This window comes from Scyliorhinus canicula, chromosome 15, assembly GCF_902713615.1.
Source record: "Scyliorhinus canicula chromosome 15, sScyCan1.1, whole genome shotgun sequence".
Lineage (NCBI taxonomy): Eukaryota > Metazoa > Chordata > Chondrichthyes > Carcharhiniformes > Scyliorhinidae > Scyliorhinus > Scyliorhinus canicula.
The window spans coordinates 64,366,884-64,388,365 of record NC_052160.1 but is presented as its reverse complement, the minus strand read 5'-3'; the positions used below and the strand labels follow the sequence as shown (position 1 = coordinate 64,388,365).

The window sequence follows — 21,482 nt, the reverse complement described above, 5'->3', positions numbered from 1 at the left end:
GATGGTTTGCAGGGTAAGAGGGTTAAAATGATGGTGGGTTGTGTTGGTATCAGGGGGTGTTTGCAGACCTGTAGTTGTTTGTTGGGTTGATGTGTTGTTCCTGATATTTTGTAAAAAGCACTGAATAAAAATATGAAAAAAAAACTGTCATAGAATTCCTACAGTGCAGAAAGGCCCATCTGTGGTTCCAGATTCCATCAGAACATTTTTAACGCAAGTTGATGACTGGGCAACAAATGCCAAAGTCTTAAAAACAAACGTTTTGAAAGAGGAAGGAAAACTTTCAAAAATGATTTTGCAGTTTTGCAGTTGATCATCCGCTCCGCCTGCTCCTTACTCAATGCCGCCCTCATCAGGTCTCCCCCTGTAACTGCAATTCACCCAGGTACCCGGATGCGCCGTTCCCCGCGCCGTCCCCTGCGCCCGCCTCCGGCACATGCGCTCAGTTGAACGGTCAGGAAGCTGGACGATGGCGTTTTGCTCCTTTTACGGTGGCGAGATATATAAAAAGCACTTTGAAGCGGGTGAGTCCGGGTGTCGCTGAGCCGGCAGTGGGTGAGATTTGGTTCTCAGGTTCATTTCTTTTTCAAAAACGGGATTGAGTTTCGGTGAAATGTTGAGTTTGGTGAAAGTCGCGGAACCTGGACCCGCTTCCCTAATCCCACGACCCAAAACCCCCCAAAACCAGCCACAAACCCCCAGGACCAACCTCAAGACCTGACCCTAAACCCCCCAAACCCAGCCCTAAACCCCCAAAACCTTACCCCAACCCTGACCCCCAGAACCAGCCCCAAAACCTGACCCCAAACCCCCAGAACCTGACCCCAAATCCCCAAAACCTGACCCCAAATCCCCAAAACCTGACCCCAAATCCCCAACACCCAATCGCCACCGCATCTCTTCCCAAATCACTGTCCCGCTTCTCAAATTGCCATTGCCAATTTCTCCTGTCCCTATTCCCAAATCCTCCTGTCCCCCCAGTGACACAGTGGTTAGCACTGCTGCCTGACAGGGTTCAATTCCAGCCTTGGATGCCTGGGTGGAGTTTGCATGTTCTCCCCGTGCTGTGTGGGTTTTCTCCAGGTGTTCCGGTTTCCTCCCACAGTCTAAAGATGTGTGGGTTATGTGGATTGGCATGCTAAAATTACCCCTTCGTGCAATTAAGAATTTATAGTGCAGAAGGAGGCCTATCAAGTCTGCACTGGCCCTTGGAAAAGGTTACGGGGATAATAATATCTTTATGAGTGTCACAAGTAGGCTTACATTAACACTGCAATGAAGTTACTGTGAAAATCCCCTAGTTACCACCTGTTTGGGTACGCTGAGGGAGAATTCAGAATGTCTAATTCCACCTAAAAGGCCCATCTTTTGGGAGGAAACCAGAGCATCTAGAGGAAACTCACACATACGGGGGAGTGAGCCGAAGTAGATGCTCATTCAGATGTTCGGTGCTGACTCGATGAGCTTAACAGCATCCTTGTGCACTGTTAAGGATTCTATGAATTTCAGATCATAACCTCTGCCCTTATTTTGTCTCTATTCCCAAATCCCCCTGTCCTTATTCCCCAATCCCCCCCACCCTTATTTGCACTCGCTGTCCCTATTCCCTTTTCTGAAACTTCCAATTCTCCTGTCCTTATTCCCAAATCTCAAAACCCCTGTCCTTATTCCCAAATATCAAACCCCAATACTCTTGCCCCTATTCCCAAATCCCCAATCCCCTGTCCCTATTTCCAAATCCCTGACCTTATTCCCAAAACTCCAATCCTCCATCCTTATTCCCAAAATCCCAAACCTCCTGTCTTTATTCCCATTCCCAAAGCCTCACCCGCTGTCTTTTTTCCCCAAACCTGAAACTCCTGTCCTGATTCTCAATTCCCATCCCCAAGTCAAAATCTCCTTGTCCTTATTTCCATATCCTCATTCCCAAACCCCAATCCCCCATCCTTGCCCCCAAATCCTAATCCTCCTTTCCTTATTCCCAAATCCCTAATCTCAATCCTACGTTCCAAATCCCAAACTCGAGAGACTCGTGGTCCCAAATCGTTCCCAATTCCCTCGTTTCAAATTCTGTTTCCCAATCTCCCTGTCGGAGTTCCCAAATCCTCATTCCCAAATTCCCAATCCCAATCCCCCTGTCTTTGTTCTCCATCCTGCAAAGCAGTCGCATAGTCTGTGTTTGCACTCTGTAGCGTAGAGGGGACCACATTGAAAGGACTGCTAAAGGGTAGGTGCTGCAGCTCCTGCACTTGCCACGGGGAGAGGATGAGGTAATTGAGGAGTGGGCCAGGCTGTCGCAAAGGAAACACCCTCTTTGGAACGCCGCTGGGTTTGGAGTCATATACCTTTTATTCCAGATTTGTGTAATTCATTTAATCTGCATTCCACAGCTGCTGAGGTGGAATTTAAATTCATGTCTTTGGAGCATTAATCCAGGCCTCTGCAATACTAGTACAGTAACAGAACCATGATGCTACTGTCCCGGGCAGCACGGTGGCGCAGTGAGTTAGCCCTGCAGCCTCACAGCGCCGAGGTCCCAGGTTCGATCCCGGCTCTGGGTCACTGTCTGTGTGGAGTTTGCACATTCTCTCCGTGTTTGCGTGGGTTTCGCCCCCACAACCCAAAGATGTGCAGGTTAGGTGGATTGGCCACGCTAAATTGCCCCTTAATTGGAAAAAATTAATTGGGTACTCTAAATTAAAAAAAAAAATGATGCTACTGTCCCAGACGCACCACTCCTCCGCCTTCCATTGAGTTATACTAGTTTCACTGAGAAAGTGAAAGTAGAGAAGAGAATTAATTAACAAGCGACTGGAAGGTCAGGGTCATGCAGGTCAGGACGAAAAATCGATCAATCAATCTGTGTTTAGTCTCCCCAGTGCCGGAGAGACCGTGTTGTGAGCTAATAGTATGCTAAACTGAAAGAAGTAGAATTAGCTGGAAATGTTTGAGCAGTTCGCAGTTTAGAGGGAATAGGGTTGAGGGAGTAAAATTTGGGTCTCAAGGCCAAGCTGATCTCGGAGAGGAGCGGAGGGTGGGGGGAGAGATGGTAGAGAAACTAAAGAAAGATGGAAGCTTTGAGCTGGGACAGGAGAGAGAACCATGAAGGAAGTTTGGCTCGATGAACTTTGTACTTCAAATGTAAAATTTGTGTGCATGAGGATGTAGGAAAAGCTGTGTAATTTTGTCTTAAAAACACGTTTAATTCTAATAATAGAGGAACGTAGCAATATTTTTTGTCATTGATCTAAATGTGATTGTACATCTTGTCTACAGACAGTTTTGCCGATATTGTTTCTTTTCAATCTAGGGATATACATCTGTTCAAAGTGTGGACATGAATTGTTTTCAAGTCGAGCTAAATATGACCATTCCTCGCCATGGCCGTCTTTTACTGAAACTATTCATCCAGACAGCCTATCTAAAAGAAAGGATGGTGGAAGCGCCTTAAAGGTAGGAGGTCATCTGTGGTATTAAATGGAAGGTTATTTCTTGCATTTCTGTTGGCATCAGGTGCTTAAGTAGTAAACTTTTAAAATCTCTTTATTTCAGGTTTCTTGTGGAAAGTGTGGGAACGGACTTGGTCACGAGTTCCTCAATGATGGGCCCAAGAAAGGCCAGTCACGGTTTTGAATATTCAGCAGCTCATTGAAATTTGTTCCCAAAGGTAAGTGCATTGTGACCAGTGCAATTTATAATAGCTCTATAAGTGGTTGGAGTCAAGTACCTTTGTTCATATGGTCTTGTTTTTCTCGCCCTGTTTATTTTGTGCCATTTAAATTTGATTCTAAGCTACCTAAACCGGGTTTGATGTGTAGATGCCGGCGTTGCACAGGGGTGAGCACAGTAAGAAGTCTTACAACACCAGGTTAAAGTCCAACATGTTTGTTTCAAACACTAGCTTTCGGAGCACTGCTCCTTCCTCAGGTGAAGTAACACGAGGAAGGAGCAGTGCTCCGAAAGCTAGTGTTTGAAACAACATGTTGGACTTTAACCTGGTGTTGTAAGACTTCTTACGAAACCAATTTTGTAAGTGGTAGCTGCAGCAAGGAACAGTAAGATGAGCATAAATTATTGTGCCTCACTGAAGTATGCATCACCAGATCAGAATTATTTCTAATTTCAAATGATGTAACATTTCTACTTTTGATTGATACTTTTTTTGCCTGCAATTAGTGTTGACATTTCAACACACAATATATTCTGCTTAATTTCCTGATAAATTAATCTGCTTGTTACTTTAATCAGGTGGAGCACCTGTGTTTTGCTGAATCTTGAGCGGGGAAGGGTTGGTTAAATGTAGCAATTTAACGTGTTTGTTTTCCAGAGAACAAGATGTCAAAATCAATATTGCATAACAAATATTTTAAGTCCTCAAAAAATCCAAGCTGAACAAACATGCATAATCAGAGTACTACACACAATTTTATATTAAAATTAACTTCTGAGGGGTGAGGACCAAGCAGAGGCAACGTCTCTATTCCCTCAGAACATGGTGCAGCTTTTTATAGCCTTGTATGTGAATGCTAAGCTGCTAACTGATCTGTACTTTAGATAGCTCTGTCATAAAGTGTTATTGACAGTGTTATCAACAGTTTCAGTACATTTGCAATGCTGTGACCATCCATCCTTTTGACTATATGCCAGATAGAAGCACTGTATGAACCTCGGGGGTCACGTTTCTGCTTCGGCATTGCCGATCCTACGTTAGGGGGAGCGTCAGTAAGGGACAGAATTCGCAGTTGCAGAATCGGGGAAAACAAAGGACCATGCCGATGTTATGATCCTATTTTTCAAAATAGGGTGACAAAGTCGACCTGGTTTAAAAAAAAAACGATCTATTGGCTTTACAATAATAGTAGAAATCGTGAAATTAGTTAATCAACTTGATCTAATTCTGTTACATAGCAGCAAGCATCGATTCGGAGGGGAAGATTCTAGCTGATGGACTTGACCTTTTTTTGAGAGTGACAGATGAATTGCAGAAACTCCAGTGACAAAAAACCTGGGATAAAAGAAAGCAGTGTTTTTCAAACTTTTTTTCTGGGGACCCATTTTAACCAACCGGCCACCAACCTTCGAGACTCACGCCAGTCGACCTTCGCGACCCACGCCGGCCGACCTTTACGATCCACCATTTTCTCTTATCTTGTTTGTTGCTAACAAAATGAAGGCAATGGTTTTGGGTCCCTTTGGTCCTTGTACATGCTCCTCCAATGGAACCTGTTGGATGGAGGTGAAGCTTTCCGGTGTCGGAAAGTATGGAGTCTCCATCTGTCCAAAGTTAAGCACAATTATGGCACAGAACATGCGGAAATAAGGCTCTGTCAGCGAGACTATCTTTCCCAGTCTTAAATGCGACACCCAGATCCTGACCATTCTTCGAGTAAGAGACTTCCACTTCAACAGCATCATAGTTCAGAAAGCAACCAATCACGTTATTCTACCCAAACCTTTTGCAACTGGCTTTTAACAATGCCGCTGCTGTGGCCTTCAAAAAGACTGCAAGCAATAAAATCCAGGGGGGGGGGCTAGCCCTCCCAAACCTACAATTCTACCACTGGGCGGCAACAGCCAAGCGAGTAAGGGGATGGATACAGGAGCCAGAGGCCGAGTGGGTGCGTGCGGAGGAGGCCTCCTGCGTGGGGACCTCCCTCCGGGCCCTCACCACGGCAGCACTCCCATCCCCACCCAAAAAACACTCCAGCAGCCCGGTGGTGATAGCCACACTCCAATCCTGGAACCAACTGCGGCAGCAATTTGGCTTGACCAAAATGTCTGACAAAGCTCCCATCTGCAACAACCATAGGTTCACACCAGCACTGACTGACGCCACCTTCAAAAAGTGGGGGAGGACGGAGGGACACTGACAGTCAGGGACCTATACACGGACGGCAGGATCGCAACACTGGACGAACTGACAGAGAAATTTTGGCTAGCCAGGGGGAACGAGCTACGGTATCTGCAGCTCAAACACTTCTTACGAAAGGAGACAAGGACGTACCCACAACCGCCACGACAGACTCTACTGGAAGACCTACTGGACGCAAGTATCCTAGATAAAGGGAACTGTAGTGACATGTATGACCGACTGACAGAAAGGGCCGACACTGTACTGGACGCAACAAGAAATAAATGGGAGGAGGACCTGGGGATTGAGATAGGATGGGGACTCTGGAGCGAAGCACTGCATAGGGTCAACTCCACCTCCAAGTGCGCAAGGCTCAGCCTGACGCAGCAAAAAGTGGTACATAGAGCCCACCTAACAAGAACCCGTATGAGTAGGTTCTTCCCGGAGGTGGAGGATAGATGTGAACGGTGCCAAGGAGGCCCGGCCAACCACGCTCACATGTTCTGGTCTTGCCCCAGACTGGTGGAGTACTGACTTCTTCGAGGCAATGTCCAAAGTGGTGGGAGTGAGGGTGGAGCCATGCCCGAAAGTGGCGGTCTTCGGGGTCTCGGACCAGCCAGATTTATTCCTGGGGAGGAGGGCGGACGCCCTTGTCTTTGCCTCCCTGATCGCCCGCCGTAGAATCCTGTTTGGCTGGCGGTCAGCAGCACTACCCAGAGCTGCAGACTGGCTGTCCGACCTCTCGGAATCTCTCCAAATGGAGAAAATCGAATTCTCCATCCGAGGGTCGGACGATGGCTTCCACAGAACATGGGAGCCATTCACGCGACTGTTCCGGGACCTGTTCGTGGCCAACAAACAAGAGGAAGAATAGCCAGGTAGCCAAGAATCAGGAAAACCTAGTCAAGAATCGGGGGAGGGTAGCCAAGGCATGAAAGGGAGAGAGGGACTGGGAGGGGGGGGGGGGGGGGGGCGGCTAAACCTGAAGAAAGAAAGGCGAACCACAGTGGGGGGGGGGAACAGCTGAACTTGAGGAGGGAGGGGGCGAACCGTGGAGGGAGGGGGGGACAGGAGAGGAGAACCAGCGGGGCGGGGGGCAGGGAAACGGGAGCCGGAAGGAGGACACCAGGTGCCAAAATGTGCATGACATCTCCAGGAGCGGGGAACGAGGAGGTTGGGGATCGAGGACGGGAGGAGCAGCGGAGGCGAGCGGGGGACGGCGGCGAGAGCCGTCCGGGAGAGGTTGGCGACAGCGGCACGCAACCCGGCCAGGTGTCGCACACTGCGGTTATCTCCCCGGCACCCAAATGTATATTTGCCCCCAGTCCCCGCCACCCCCCGCAAACAGTCACATACTTACGTGGTGTAAATAATTCGGCCAGATGCACAGAGCTGCCGCTGTCGAGCTGGTGCACAATACCCCATCAGTTAGTCTATTTCATATTTTATTGTATTCTATGTTGGGGTGTGCCCAGCGCTTCTAAATATATAGATATATGTTTCTTATTCTGTGTACATAACGTTAATTATACCTTGTTCAAAAACCCAATAAAAACATTTATAAAAAAAAGACTGCAAGCATATAAAAAACTGCGGCTGCACTGCGCATGCGTGTCTGCTCATCGGTGCGCATGTGCTTCGATGAGCGGGCACGCAGGCGCAGTGCAGCCGCATTTTTTTTTAATATGCTCGCAGCCTTTTTGAAGGCTACAGCAGCGGCATTGTTAAAAGCCGGCTGTTGCGCGTGGATTTACGTAATCAGGAGAGCCGCGACAGACGGCTCCACGACCCTCTCGCGGGCCACGCCCCCAACTTTGAAAATGCCTGAAGTAAAGGATAAGAATTTGTTTTTGGCCCAGGAAGAAGATATTTGTTAAGAAACCTGTCACGATGATCCAATGAGTGCTATGTGGTGTGCTCCAGAATCGATGTTCCAGGGCCCTATTGTATCTAATTTAATATAAACTGGTAGAGTTCACAGAGAGTATTAAACTAGGGGCGATAGATGGATCTGTGAAAGGAACACTAGATTTACAAAATGGGTTAGATGAAAACAATTGCCTTTTATAGCAGATGGGAAAAGCACAAAATGAACAACAGGTGTTTTGTGAATGGTGTCAAAATAACTTGGATAAGGCTGAAAATGTCTTTGGGTACTAGCTTTGAGGAGCGGCTGAATAAACTCGGTTTGTTCTCACTGGAACAACGGAGGTTAAGGGACGACCTAATTGAGGTCTACAAAATTTTGAGGGGCATAGACAGTGGATAGACAGAGGCTTTTCCCCAGGGTAGCGGGGTCAATTACTAGGGGGTCATAGGAGGCAAGGTTTAGAGGAGATGTATGAGGCAAGTTTTTTTTACAGAGAGGCTAGTGGGTGCCTGGAACTCGCTGCCGGAGGTGGTGGTGGAAGCAGGGACGATAGTGACATTTAAGGGGCATCTCGACAAGTACATGAATAGGATGGGAATAGAGGGATACGGACCCAGGAAGTGTAGAAGATTGTAGTTTAGTCGGGCAGCATGGTCGGCACGGTCCTGGAGGGCCGAAGGGCCTGTTCCTGTGCTGTACTTTTCTTTGTTCTTTGTTCAATGCAGGATGTCTCTGCTGAACTCTTAGACAAAATAATCATGCAAGTCTGACAAAGTTGTTATTTAAGGCATAAGGTGCAGGATACTAACCCTAGCTTTAGTCACAGTGACATAAGGGACATATTTAAAGCCCTGGAAATGAACCAGAGAAAAGCCAGTTTTGGAAAAGGAAATGTTTCACATCTGCCTTCACAGTCCAGGACATAAAAAGTTTCCCAAAAATAGTGGGGAACCAAGTGATTCAAATGAAAAGTAGAGAAACAAATTGGATGAAAAGCTGACAGATCCTTAGTCTACATTCTTGAATTCCAAAAGAGATAGCTGTAGAGATATTGCAGCTGCATTGTTTGTGATCTTCTAAAATTCCCTCGATCCCTGAGAGATCCCAGCAGATTGAAATGTAGCACCGCTAGTCAAGAATAGGAGAGAGAAAATAGGGAACTATATCTTTGGGAAAATGCTGGAATCCATTATGAAGGTATTAAAAGCACTCTGCCTAATCATATTACATTTTTCTAAGTCAACGTGGTTTAATGAAAGGGAAATTGTGCTTTACAAATTTATTATAATAATCTCTAATAATCTTTATTGTCACAAGTAGGCATACATAACACTGCACGAGTTACTGTGAAAAGTCCCTCGTCGCCACAGGGATACGGAGGGAGAATTCAGAATGTTCAATTCACCTAACAGCACGTCTTTCGAGACTTGTGGGAGAACCGGAGCACCCGGAGGAAACCCACACAGACACTGGGAGAACGTGCACGTTCCGCACAATGACCCAAGCCGGAATCGAACTTGGGACCTTGGATCTATGAAGCAATAGTGCTAACCTCTGTGCTAACATGCAGAGTTCTAGTGATGTAACTAGCAGGGTAATTGAAGGGGAGCTAGTGCATGTAGTACTTTGTGGGATTTCCAGAAGGCATTTGTAAGGTGTCAAATAATAATGGTATTTTATTTAAGAAATACTTTCCCAGCCCGAAGGCTGAATTGCAGTGCAACTTAAATTTAAAAGTTCATCAGGTTAAAAGCATCCAAACAAGTAATAATCAGGTAGCAGCAAAAATAAACAAATTCAGTGTGAAACAGGGATGTGCTGAACAGGCATTTAAAAGAAAGGTAAAATTGAATTAAAATATACCATTCTTACTCTACAGGCATTGAAGGACATCTCCATTTCATATTGAAGGTTACTATGCAAGATCAGGACTTTGAGTTGAGGGTAAGGGATAGAGGATTGGTTAACATCAGAGAGCAAGGATAAAAAGGGCATCATCAGATAGGCAAGATGTAATTAGATATAGATATAGAACAGTACAGCACAGAACAGGCCCTTCGGCCCTCGATGTTGTGCCGAGCAATGATCACCCTACTTCAACCCACGTAACCCGTATACCCGTAACCCAACAATCCCCCCATTAACCTTACACTACGGGCAATTTAGCATGGCCAATCCACCTAACCCGCACATCTTTGGACTGTGGGAGGAAACCGGAGCACCCGGAGGAAACCCATGCACACACGGGGAGGACGTGCAGACTCCACACAGACAGTGACCCAGCCGGGAATCGAACCTGGGACCCTGGAGCTGTGAAGCATTGATGCTAACCACCATGCTACCGTGAGGCCCCTAATTAGTAATTAGTGGGTTACCACAAAGATCCTCAACTATTTACATAATTTGGCTAAGGGGCCAAGAGTAATGCATCCATTTTTTAAAAAAATTTAGATTACCCAATTATTTTTTCCAATTAAGGGGCAATTTAGCGTGGCTAATCCACCTACTCTGCACATTTTTGGGTTGTGGGGGCGAAACCCACGCAGACACGGGGAGAATGTGCAAACTCCACACGGACAGTGACCCAGAGCCGGGATCGAACCTGGGACCTCAGCGCCGTGAGGCGGTTGTGCTAACCACTAGGCCACCGTGCTGCCCTAGAGTAATGCATCCATGTCTGCTGCCATTACAAAGGCTTGGGGGGGCAGTGAACAGGGAGAGGGACAAAATGAGCCTGCAAAAGGATATAGATAGTTTAAGTGGACAATAATGCGACAGATCATAGAGTCATAATGAACTCTATCGACAGAGTTCTGAAGACTGCAGGGACGAAGGCCCCTAGGGGTTCATATGCATACATCTTTGAAGGTGGCAGGTCCTATTGAGGGTAATTAGAAAAACATATGGGACCTCGGGTTCATAGATGGAGGTACTGAGTACAAAGCAGGGAAGAAAGAAAGAAGCCATTTAGCACATCAGATCCTTGCCTTCTCTCCATTGAGGAATCTATTCAGTCCTATTGCCCTGTTCCAGCCCCTTTGCCCTGAAAGCCTGTTACACTCACGTGCCCATCCAATTTCTTTGTGAAATCATTGATTGTCTTTGTTTCCACCACTCTGGTAAGCAGTAAGTTCCAAATTATTACAACTTGCTGCATTAAAAGTTCTGATTCACATTTCCCCTGTATTCTCTTGCCCAAAACCTTAACTGCCTGTCCCTAACTCCTTGAATCATCAGCTAATGGAAACAGTTTTCTTTGCCTACCTTATCTAAAGCTGTCATAATTTTGTACACCTCAAACAAGTGTTCCCTCAACCTCTATTATTCAGTTTCTTCAGCCTAGCCTGGTAACTAACATTTCTCAACCTTGGAGCCATTCTGGGAAACCTCCTCAGAGTTTTACAAAGACTCAGCATCACTTCCCTGCTTTTGTACTCAGTACCTCCATCTATGAACCCGAGGTCCCATATGTTTTTCTAATTACCCTCAACAGGGCCTGCCACCTTCAAAGATGTATGCATATGAAACCCTAGGGGCCTTCGTCCCTGCACAGTCTTTAGAACTCTGTCGATAAGACTGTGCTGCCTCTCCCCATCTCCTTCTTCCAAAATGCATTATCTCAGAATTCTGAATGAAATTCCATTTGCCCGTCCTATTAATGTTATGTTGCAGCCAATTGATGGAATGACACATCCATGTAAAAGGAGTGTAATGTGGCAAATGTGAGCTTATTCACTTTTATAGGAAGAAAAGAAAATCGAGTTTTAAATATTGAGAAACGTTCAACTGCTGGGGTGCAGAGGTTTGGATGTCTTCTCAGAGGAAACGCAGCATCTCGGTGAAGAAAGCAATTAGGAAGGCAAATATTGCAAGGAGTTGCAGTATTAGAAGAAAGTTATTTTACTCGAGTTGAACACGGCTTTGGTGCGCCCACACCTGAAATACTGGTTACAATTTGGGTCTCTTTATCTAAGGAAGGATATACTTGCCTTGGTGAAAGTACATTGATAATTCACTAGATTGATTTTAGGCTGAGAGGGTTGAGTATAATGGATATTTACTCTTCAGAGTTTAGAATAATGGGAGTGGATATCATTGAACCGCACAAGATTCTGAAGCGGCTTGACTGGTTAGATTCTGAGAGATTGATTCCCCTGCCTGGAGAGTCGGGACTTTAGGGGCGTCGTCTAAAGATAAATGGTTGAGCGTTTAAGACTGAAATGCAAGGCATTTTGTTCTTTACTCAGAGTTGTGATTCTTTGGAATTATCAACCTGACAGAACTGTGAATGCTTACTCCTTATGTATACGCAAGCCTGAAATGGATTCATGTTGGCCACCAATTGAAAAGAGGATGAGGCAAAGAGGAAAAATGGAATAGAGGTTAAAGCTCAGCAATGATCTTATTCATTGCTGGAGCTGACTGGAGTTGTTGTATGCCTTATTCCTACTTTGTTCTTTTTGTAGACTGAACCCCAGTGTAGGAGGATGGAGTTATGTGGAATTACTAGAGAAATCTGACTTTTCAGCCTTTGAAAGGTGTAAGGTTGCATAAAGACATGGGGTGAGATTCTCTGGCCCTCCCCGTGGTGTGTTTCTCGGCAGTGGGAGGTGACCTTCTATTGGCAGGCGGTGGGATCTTCTGATCCCGCCACTGTCGATAGGATTTCCAGTTGATTCCACCCCAGGGTGCCAGGGTTGTGCTGTCGACGGCATCTTCCGGTCCCGCCACTGAAGAGCCAGAAGGTCTCGCCCATAGTAAGCAGTTCGAGGCCCTATTATGATCCTAGTTGGTGTTATAATTGGACGGAAAGAATCTGGAATGGAACCCTAGCTCAAAAAAACGTAACTTGTACGTTTTTAATGTAAAACCAACCCACCCCACATAATAACATCTTTGTCCAGCATGAATCTAACTAGGTTTTACCCTTACAGGCACAGAAAGATTCAATTAAATCCACTTAAAACTATACCTTATTTCTAATGTTTACCAATACAAATATAAATCTCATACAAAGGCCTTTGTTTTCCTAACAGTCCTTATCACCAATAGTCAACCAGTATTGGCTTTTCGATAGTCATCTTAAACTTATTATTTTTAAAATGTGTTTTATACAAACATGTCTCAAAATGGGTTACAACACATAAACACCCAACTATACAGTCTGTCCAAATTTTTTCCCCTTTTTCACCCCCACCCCCCTGTTTTGTTATGCTCTTGACGTAGCATAAACTGTTTCCTTGATGTGCACTCTGACAAAGGAAGGTTCAGACTTGGAGATAGCTTTAACACATTTATTAAACTGTTAACAATTCTCCGACTTGGATTCGACTCTCCTGTTAATCCTGCTATAGCTACTCAGACTGACAAACCAGTCTGCTACAATCCACGTGGTGGGTGTGATGTGTTTCAAATCAACCCTGTGTACTCACTGAGTGTCTCCACTGGAAAGAGGAAGATCATGTGTGCTGTGTCCTTTTATATGGGTTGGTGTAATGCCCTCCTCTGGTAGTGTCACCTCTGTGTATCGTGAATGCCGATTGGTCGTGTCCTATCTTACTGACCTATTGGTTGAATGTCTGTATGTCATGTCTCTGGTGCTACTGTAGTGTTTAGCTAGGTGTAGTGTATTTACATTAACCCCTTGTGTATTTACAGTGATGCATATCACCACACCCCCCATGAGCAGCTCCTCAAACTCGGGTCACAAACGTCCCCCTGTTTGAACAGCCTGTTTGACACAATCCTTCATCCTCCCCGCCAAAACTTAGTTAAACGTATTATTTTAATTCAGTTCAGAACATTGCAGCTTTTACTGCATTAGGATAAAGTGATGGAATCAAAATGTGCAATTTAAAAAAAGGCATTTATAATTTTATAGCAATAGACGGTACAAATACAAACATAAACATGGTGTAAAAAACATCTCTCTATCTCTCACTAATCCCACTAAACACAAAGTAGCCTAAATTCCCCCCCCCCCCCCCTTTATTGCCTCTTCTGACAGTTTAGCTTTCCCCGAAGAAGTCAATAAACTGCTGCCACCTCTGGACGTAACCTAATATTGATCCTCTCAGGGCGAACTTAAAGTTCTCAAGTCTGAGAAACCCAGCCATATTGCTAACTCAAGTCTCTGATTTTGGGGGCTTCGAGTCCCTCCACGCTAACAATATCCGTCTCCGGGCTACCAAGGAAGCAAAGGCCAAAACGTCAACCCCTCTCGTCCTCTGGACTCCCGGATCTTCCGACACTCCATAACTCGCCACGTCTGGACCCGGCGCCACCCTCGTTTTAAGTAGCGTGGACATGACATCCTCAAATCCCTGCCGGTATCCCCATAGTTTCAGGAATGCCCAAAACATATGGACATGGTTTGCTGGCCCTCCCGCACACCTCACACACTTGTCCTCTATCCCGAAAAACTTGCTCATCAGGACCACCGTCATGTGTGCCTGGTGAACCACCATGAATTGTATCAGGCTGAGCCTGGCACATGATGAGGATGCGTTGACTCTGCTCAAAGCAGACCCGCATTTAACCCCCCCCCCCCCCCCCCCCCCAGTTCATCTTCCCATTTGCCCTTTAGCTCATCTATCTGGGTTTCCTCCCACTCCATAAGCTCTTTGTAGATATCAGAAACCTTACCCTTCCCCCACCCCGTTCTAGAAACTACCCTGTCCTGTATCCCCTGTGGCAGTAGGAGCAGAAAGGTCGAAACCTGCCTTCGCACAAAATCTCTTATCTGCAGATATTGAAACCATTCCATCCCGGCAATTCGAACTTCTCCTCCAAATCCTCCAAACAGGGAAAGCTCCCATCAATAAATAGACCTCCCATCCTCTTAATCCCTGCTCTCCGAAACCCCCATCCAGCCTCCCCAAAACAAACCGGTGATTATCATAAATTGGAGCCCACACCGATGCCCCCTCCACTCTCATAGGCTTCCTCCACAGCCTCCAGACTCTCAGGGCCGCCACTACCCCCGGGCTTGTGGAGCACTGGGACAGCGAGAACGGCAGAAGAGCCATTAAAAATGCCCCCAAACATGTGCCCTTAGATGATGCCGCCTCTACTCGTTCTCACACCGACACCACCCCCTCCTTCTCCCCCACCCACTTCCTGGTCATGGCTATATTTTCCGCTCAGTAGTAGTTACTAAAGTTACTAAAAGAGACCTTTGGTATAAAAATAGGGAGGCACTGGAAAACAAACAAGAATCTCGGGGAAGACTAATTTTCACGTCTGTACCCTCCCTGCCAGTGACAATGGGATTATGTTCCACCTCTGGAAGTCCTCCTTCATTTGTTCAACTAGCCGGGTCAAATTTAACTTGTGTAGCTGCTCCCATCCACGTGCCACCTGAATTCCCAAATAATGGAAACTCCCTCCCACCACTCTGAACGGCAATCCATAGCGACCACTACCTCCACTTCCCTCCCCTCCGAGGGCATCATGATTACATTTAAGAGCCTTCTAACGTTAGCCGTTAGCAGCCTGCCTTTAACACCCCCCGTCTGGTCTTCCTCCATCAACTTCGGGACATAATCTTCTATCCTTGAGGCCAAGATTTTAGCCAGCAGTTTAGCATCAACATTAAATAAGGAGATTGGCCTATATGACCTGCATAGCTCTAGCTCCTTCTCCCGCTTCACAATCAATGGTATTGATGCCTGTGACATTGTTGGGGGAAGAACACCCTGCTCCCTTGCCTCATTAAATGCCCTCACCAGCAGCGGGCCCAGCATTCCAGGAAACGTCTTGTAAAATTCCACAGGGTATCTGCCCAGGGCTTTGCCCGACTGCATGGCCTCCAATCCCTCTACTACTTCTCTAATCCCAATCGGGGCTCCCAAACCCTCCACCAACCCTTCCTCCACCTTCAGAAACTCCAAACCCTCCAAGAATTGCCTCATCCCCTCCACCCCAGCTGAGGGTTCCGGCTCATACAGCCGACTATAAAACTCCTTAAACACCCTGTTTGCCCCTGCTGGGTCCAAGGCCATATTCCCTCCTCCACCCTTCACTCTTCCTATCTCCCTGGCCGCCTCCCTTTTCCTGAGCTAGTGTACAAGCATCCTGCTGGCCTTCTCCCCATACTCATATATCGCCCCCCTTGCCTTCCTCGGTTGTTCCACCGCCTTCCCTGTAGATAACAGACCAAACTCCATCTGAAGCTTCTGCTGCTCCTTCGATAATCCTGCCTCCAGGGCCTCCGAATGTCCCCTGTACACCTGGAGTATTTCCCTAACCAGCCTATCTATCTCTGCTCGCTCCACCTTCTCCTTATCGAAATTAGCTCCCCCTAACCACTGCCTTCCGCCCTTCCCACACCGTTGCTGTCGAGACTTCCCCTGTATCATTTATTTCCAAGTAGTTCTGGGTGGAGGCCACACACTCGCCCGCACACTCCCTCATCCGCTAACAGTCCTACATCCAATCTCCATCCAATCTCCATTGCAGGTGCTGACCATCCTCCTTGCTCACCTACAAATCCACCTAGTGTGGGGCATCGCCGAATACTCTGTATCCACCACCCCCGCCAGCAAAGCCCTGTTCCGAATGAAAAAATAAATCCGGAAGTTTTGCGCATGTGGGAAAAGAAAGAAAACTCATTTGCCCTTGGCTGTCCGAACTTCCATGGGTCCCTCTTCCTGCTCTCTCCGCCGCCGCCGCCCCCCCCCCCCCCCCCCCCCCCCAAATATCTGGTCGATAAACTCCTTTTGTTCCTTCGCCGCAGCTGGCACCCTCCCTGTCCTTGGACTCAACTGATTCAACCTCATCAATGACCGTATTGAAGTGTAACCCCCCCCCCCCCCCCCCCCGGATAAGCTTGTGCGAGTCCAGGTCTGGAATCTTCCCTAACGCCCACTTCTTAAACACCGCGTTGTCCCAATTTGGTGCGTAAATATTTACTAACACCCCCAGCATCCCCTCCAACTTCCCGCTCACCATGATATACCTACCCCTCGAGTCTGCAGCTTTATTACCTGTCTCAAATGACACCCGCTTATTGATCAGGATTGCGATCCCCCTAGTCTTAGAGTCAAACCCCAAATGAAATACTTGGCCGACCCACCCCCTCCTTAGTCTAGTCTGATCTGCAACCCTCCGGTGTGTCTCTCGTACCATTGCCACGTCCGCCTTCAAACTCCTCAAATGCACGAACACGCGACCCCTCTTGACCGGCCCATTCAGCCCTCTAAAGTTCCATGTGGTCAGCCTGGTCGGGGGGCACCCTCCCCGCCCACCCGCCGATTAACCATCACCCTTCTTAGGCCAGCTTCCAGCTTGCGTCCTGCGCCTCCTCAGGGCCGCCCTCGGCACCCACTGTCCTCGACCTCCAATTTGTCTCCCAACAACAGTCCCTCTCCCATCAGCAGAGCAATCCACCCCCTCCCAACCCCCCTTGACCCCCATTAACAAAACAACAATCCCAACCTTCCTTAGCAAACTTATCACCTGTTTGCTCCCCTGCGCTTCTTTGAGCTAACCCGCCCTGATAGCCCCCGCCCATGGTGCCGAACATCCCACCCTCTGTTGTTCTCCCTCTGCTCGAACATACATATTCAAAACATCACAATCCCCAACAAACACAAAGAAGAAAACTCAACCCACCATCCCCCACAAGAACAAAATTAACTCACATACAAAACAGAGCAACGGCCCAAAAATTGATACAAAACGCACTCCATGTACAGCCCAAAACGAAAATAAATTTTAACAGCACATGCACGGCATTACTCGTCCCCCAAATTCAATGTCCTCAATCACCTGCCAGTCTTTTACCCTTAGAAAAATTCCATCGCCTCATCCGGCGATCCAAAGTAATGTTCTTGACCATTGTAGGTGAGCCACAAATGAGCTGGATATAGCATACCGAACTTCACCCTCTTAGAGCATAAAACATGCAGTGCAGAAGAAGGCCATTCGGCCCATCGGGTCTGCACCGACCCACTTAAGCCTCACTTCCACCCTATCCCAATAACCCCTCCTAGCCTTTTATGGACACTAAGGGCAATTTAGCATGGCCAATCCAATTAACCTGCATGTCTTTGGACTGTGGGAAGAAACCGGAGCACCTGGAGGAAACCCAAGCAGACACGGGGGGAACGTGCAGACTCTGCACAGACAGTGGCCCAGCAGGGATTTGAACCTGGGACCTGGCGCTGTGAAGCCACAGTGCTAGCCACGTGTGCTACCGTGCTGCTCCTTTTCTTGAAGAGGGCCGATTTTACCCTAATCTGATAGATGCACAGCTCGTTGTTTTCCCATTTGCAGCTCCGCATCTGCTTGGCCCACCACAAAATCTGTTCCTTATCCAGGAACCGTGCATTCGCACCACCATCGCCCTTGGCGGCTCAGTCAGGTGCAGCTACCTCGCAAGCGCTCTATGCGCCCTGTTCACTTCCAAGGGTCGAGCAAACGCCCTATCGCCCAGCAGCTTTTCAAATATGTGGGCCACGTATGCCCCTGCATCAGATCCTTCGATACTCTCCGGGAGGCCAACCATCCTCAGATTCTGCCTGCGGTACCTGTTCTCTAGATCCTCCACCTTCTCCTGCAGCCTTTTCTGGTGGTCCGTTATCAGCTCATTCTCCGCCTGCATCGCGGTTAGCTGGTCCTCGTGCTCAGCCACCATCTCTTCCACCTTCTGGGTCGCCAGTCCCTGGGCTTCAAGTCGTTGTTCCACCTAATCAATCCTCGTCTTAATCTAAACATTCCCGCTTTGGCTTGGCGAAAATCTCCTGTATAAATTTCACCAGCTGCTCCGTTGACCACTGCCCTGCCAGTCCCAGCTCCTGTACCTCTGCCATGTTCTCCTGTGCTGTAGGTTCCACGCCCTTCTTTTTTGCCCGGCAATTTCTTCTTTTCAGACCACTTCTGGTCCACGTCTCCGTAGATTGGTGGGGGATTCCTCCTCTCTGCTTCACCCGCCTCCAATTTTACTGATCAAATCCCACAAAAGTTGGGAGAAAAGGTCCCAAAAGTCCACCACGAGCGGGAGCTACCAAATAAACAACTTCCTACTCCATGGACGCCACCGGAAGTCCAAAATGTGCAATTTTTAACCTTCTGTCTTTTTGCTTATTTCCATTCAGTACTATTAGTATTTTTCAGACGTCAGGGAAAACTTAAACCTGTGAAACCTGATTTGTTGAGATATCATTCTGTGTAAACACATTGTTTTGTGTAGTAATTAATAGACCTGTTCTAGTCATCATTGCGTGGATGCAGATAAGTACATTGCAAAACTGTTTGGCAAATTGTTCATTTTCCTTTTCAAATTGTCTGGATTTAGGGTGCAACTCTTTTATTGAACTTAATTTTAATAGATTTATAATACCTCAGAATGAACTAGTTATCAAGAGAATACAGATAATGGAAAAAAGCTGTTGATGTGTAAAGTGTTAAATTGCCTTTTTTTTCATTTGCAGCCAATGGACCTCTTGAGGAAAAATAAGGCGAGCGTGGAGCTACTCTTTGTTAAGCAAATGGAATTTGTAATGTTCTTTAAAAAAGCAAGAAAGTAAACATATCTGGAAATAGCAACTAAGGAGTCCTTGGGATTGTGTTTTCTGGTGTTTAGTCATTACATGAAGTTTTCTGGATAAAGTCTTCCTTGAATGTCCAGAAGATAGATACTTGCATGATTACACAAACAAAAATACTTCCTGTGTTCAGTAATTTGGACTTGATTTTTAAATGTTATCTAATCTTTTGAAAATGTCAAATAAAGCACAATGTGGGAGCAGGGGCATAGTTGCAGCAGTTCGCTTTTCACTGGGATTCTGCAGCAGAAAGCAGTCTTAATCAGTTCAAATAATGTTTTTGCATACGAGGACAAAATATTAACCTAAAATGTTGCCTTGTCAGTTAACACAAACTATACTCATGATCTTAAGCAAATTGTGACTCTGACTCCAAATGTTGCAGTATGATTCCAAAACAGCAGTTGCTTTAGCTAAGCATTTATAATAGTGTATTTAATTATTGTAAGAGACATACTTTATAGATGAGAGATGTATGGAGGCGAAGAAAGGTAGTTGATGAGGAATTCTAATTTAAATATAATTTAAATCCTGACTGTGATCAATTTTGCTGACAAGTAGGGAACTCATTGCAATGAAATATAGCAGATTGGACAGCAAATTTTCACCTCTAAGCAATAGATTTTCTTACACCAATCAGTGTCAGTCACTAAATGTCATTCGTAGTTTCCAGCCCGAATCCCCGGGAGCTGGAGCAGCGGCGGCCCGCGCCACGCCGTCCACCCAGTGTTTTAGGGGCTAGTCTAGCACAGTGGGCTAAACAGCTGGCTTGTAATGCAGAACAAGGCCAGCAGCGTGGGTTCAATTCCCGTACCGGCCTCTACGAACAGGCGCTGGAATGTGGTGCCTCGGGGCTTTTCACAGTAAATTCATTGAAGCCAACTTGTGACAAAAAGCGATTATTATTATTATTTTATTATTATTAGTTTCTGTGGTCATTCATACTGCTAATGAATCATTTCTACTCTGTACCCTTACTGTCTTACTTAAAGATATGCAGAATAAGTAGCAAGTCAGTATTGTGGAAGGCAATGAAGAATCTTGGGGGAGTTGCGTGAGAGGAATGAAATTAAAGATTGAATTTTATTTTTTCACCGACTCATTTAACACTGCATTTTGCTTCATGATAAAATATATGTACTACAGATTTTTCTAAATTAAAAATTATTTTGAATCCTACTATTCATGTTTACAGTTCATTTATTTTGCCAACAGTCTGGCTTTCATTCCAAACAATGCATATGGCCTTTTCAACATGGAGTGACTTTACTAAGAATGGGAAATGGTGAGGTGCTGGAGTACTTCACACACTTAAGGAACCACACAATAGCATTAGCTCAGGAGAAGAGGAAAGAAAATTGAGGCAGTAACGTGATCTATTTGGAATGGAACAATCTAATTATGCGCAACCTCACTTTTTCAATCAAAACAACAAGATGCAAAGTTCATCTTGACCTGGTAAAAGTAAAAAGGATGTGAGATCAGGAAGTTATAGCACTGGTGTGGATCAGTGAGCACTAACTTTATAAAATTTAACATGATCTGGGAATAAGAAATATTAAAGATTATGTAACTTCAAAATTGAGAATGAGAGTTTTTTTTCCACAGCCTCAGCATGACTCAGCATATAAGTAATAAGAAGGTAATAGGAGATAGGGCGTGGTCTACTAAAATAATGTGAAGTATGTTTAAAGGCACAGGAAAAGACTAGAATACTTAATGAGTTCTTTGTGTCTGTTTATTAAGAAAGAGAATGTTAATAATTATTTTAAAATATTTTTATTCAGGACATTTTCATTTTATTAACAAACACAACACTCAATAAACATTATACCTTTCTTATAAACCACCCACCTACCACACCACCCTATAGCCCTGCTTTATATCGACACTACCTCGTCACCCCCCCCCCCCCCCCCCCCCCCCCCCCCCCGACAGTTATCAACTCTTGAAGAAGGAGATGAACCTGTCCTCTGACTCCCTAATTGGAAACTTTATCTTCTCCAAATGCAGAAATTCCGACAGGTCACTCCTGCTCTTGGCAGCTCCGGAGCCCACCACCCTAACAGGATCCTCCTCCGGCTAACTGGGAAACAAAGACCAAAGAAACAAAGACCAAAACATCAGCTGCTCTCCCCATCTGCACTTCTGGGTCATCCAATACCTCAATCACTACCCACGGGCTCAGGGCCACATGTATCCCTAAAATCCC

The 21,482-nt window shown here is 46.2% G+C and overlaps 1 protein-coding gene across 1 annotated transcript; it reads left to right on the top strand.

Annotated features, from left to right (window-relative positions):
- Nucleotides 1–380: 380 nt before the first annotated feature.
- LOC119978441 (methionine-R-sulfoxide reductase B1-A-like) lies at nucleotides 381–20,449 on the top strand. The gene is made up of 4 exons (XM_038820082.1): nucleotides 381–524; nucleotides 3,311–3,453; nucleotides 3,553–3,667; nucleotides 19,157–20,449. The coding sequence occupies exons 1-4, from the start codon at nucleotides 437–439 to the stop codon at nucleotides 19,180–19,182; spliced, it is 372 nt and encodes a 123-aa protein (XP_038676010.1). The 5' UTR covers nucleotides 381–436; the 3' UTR covers nucleotides 19,183–20,449.
- The last annotated feature ends 1,033 nt before the right edge of the window (nucleotides 20,450–21,482 follow it).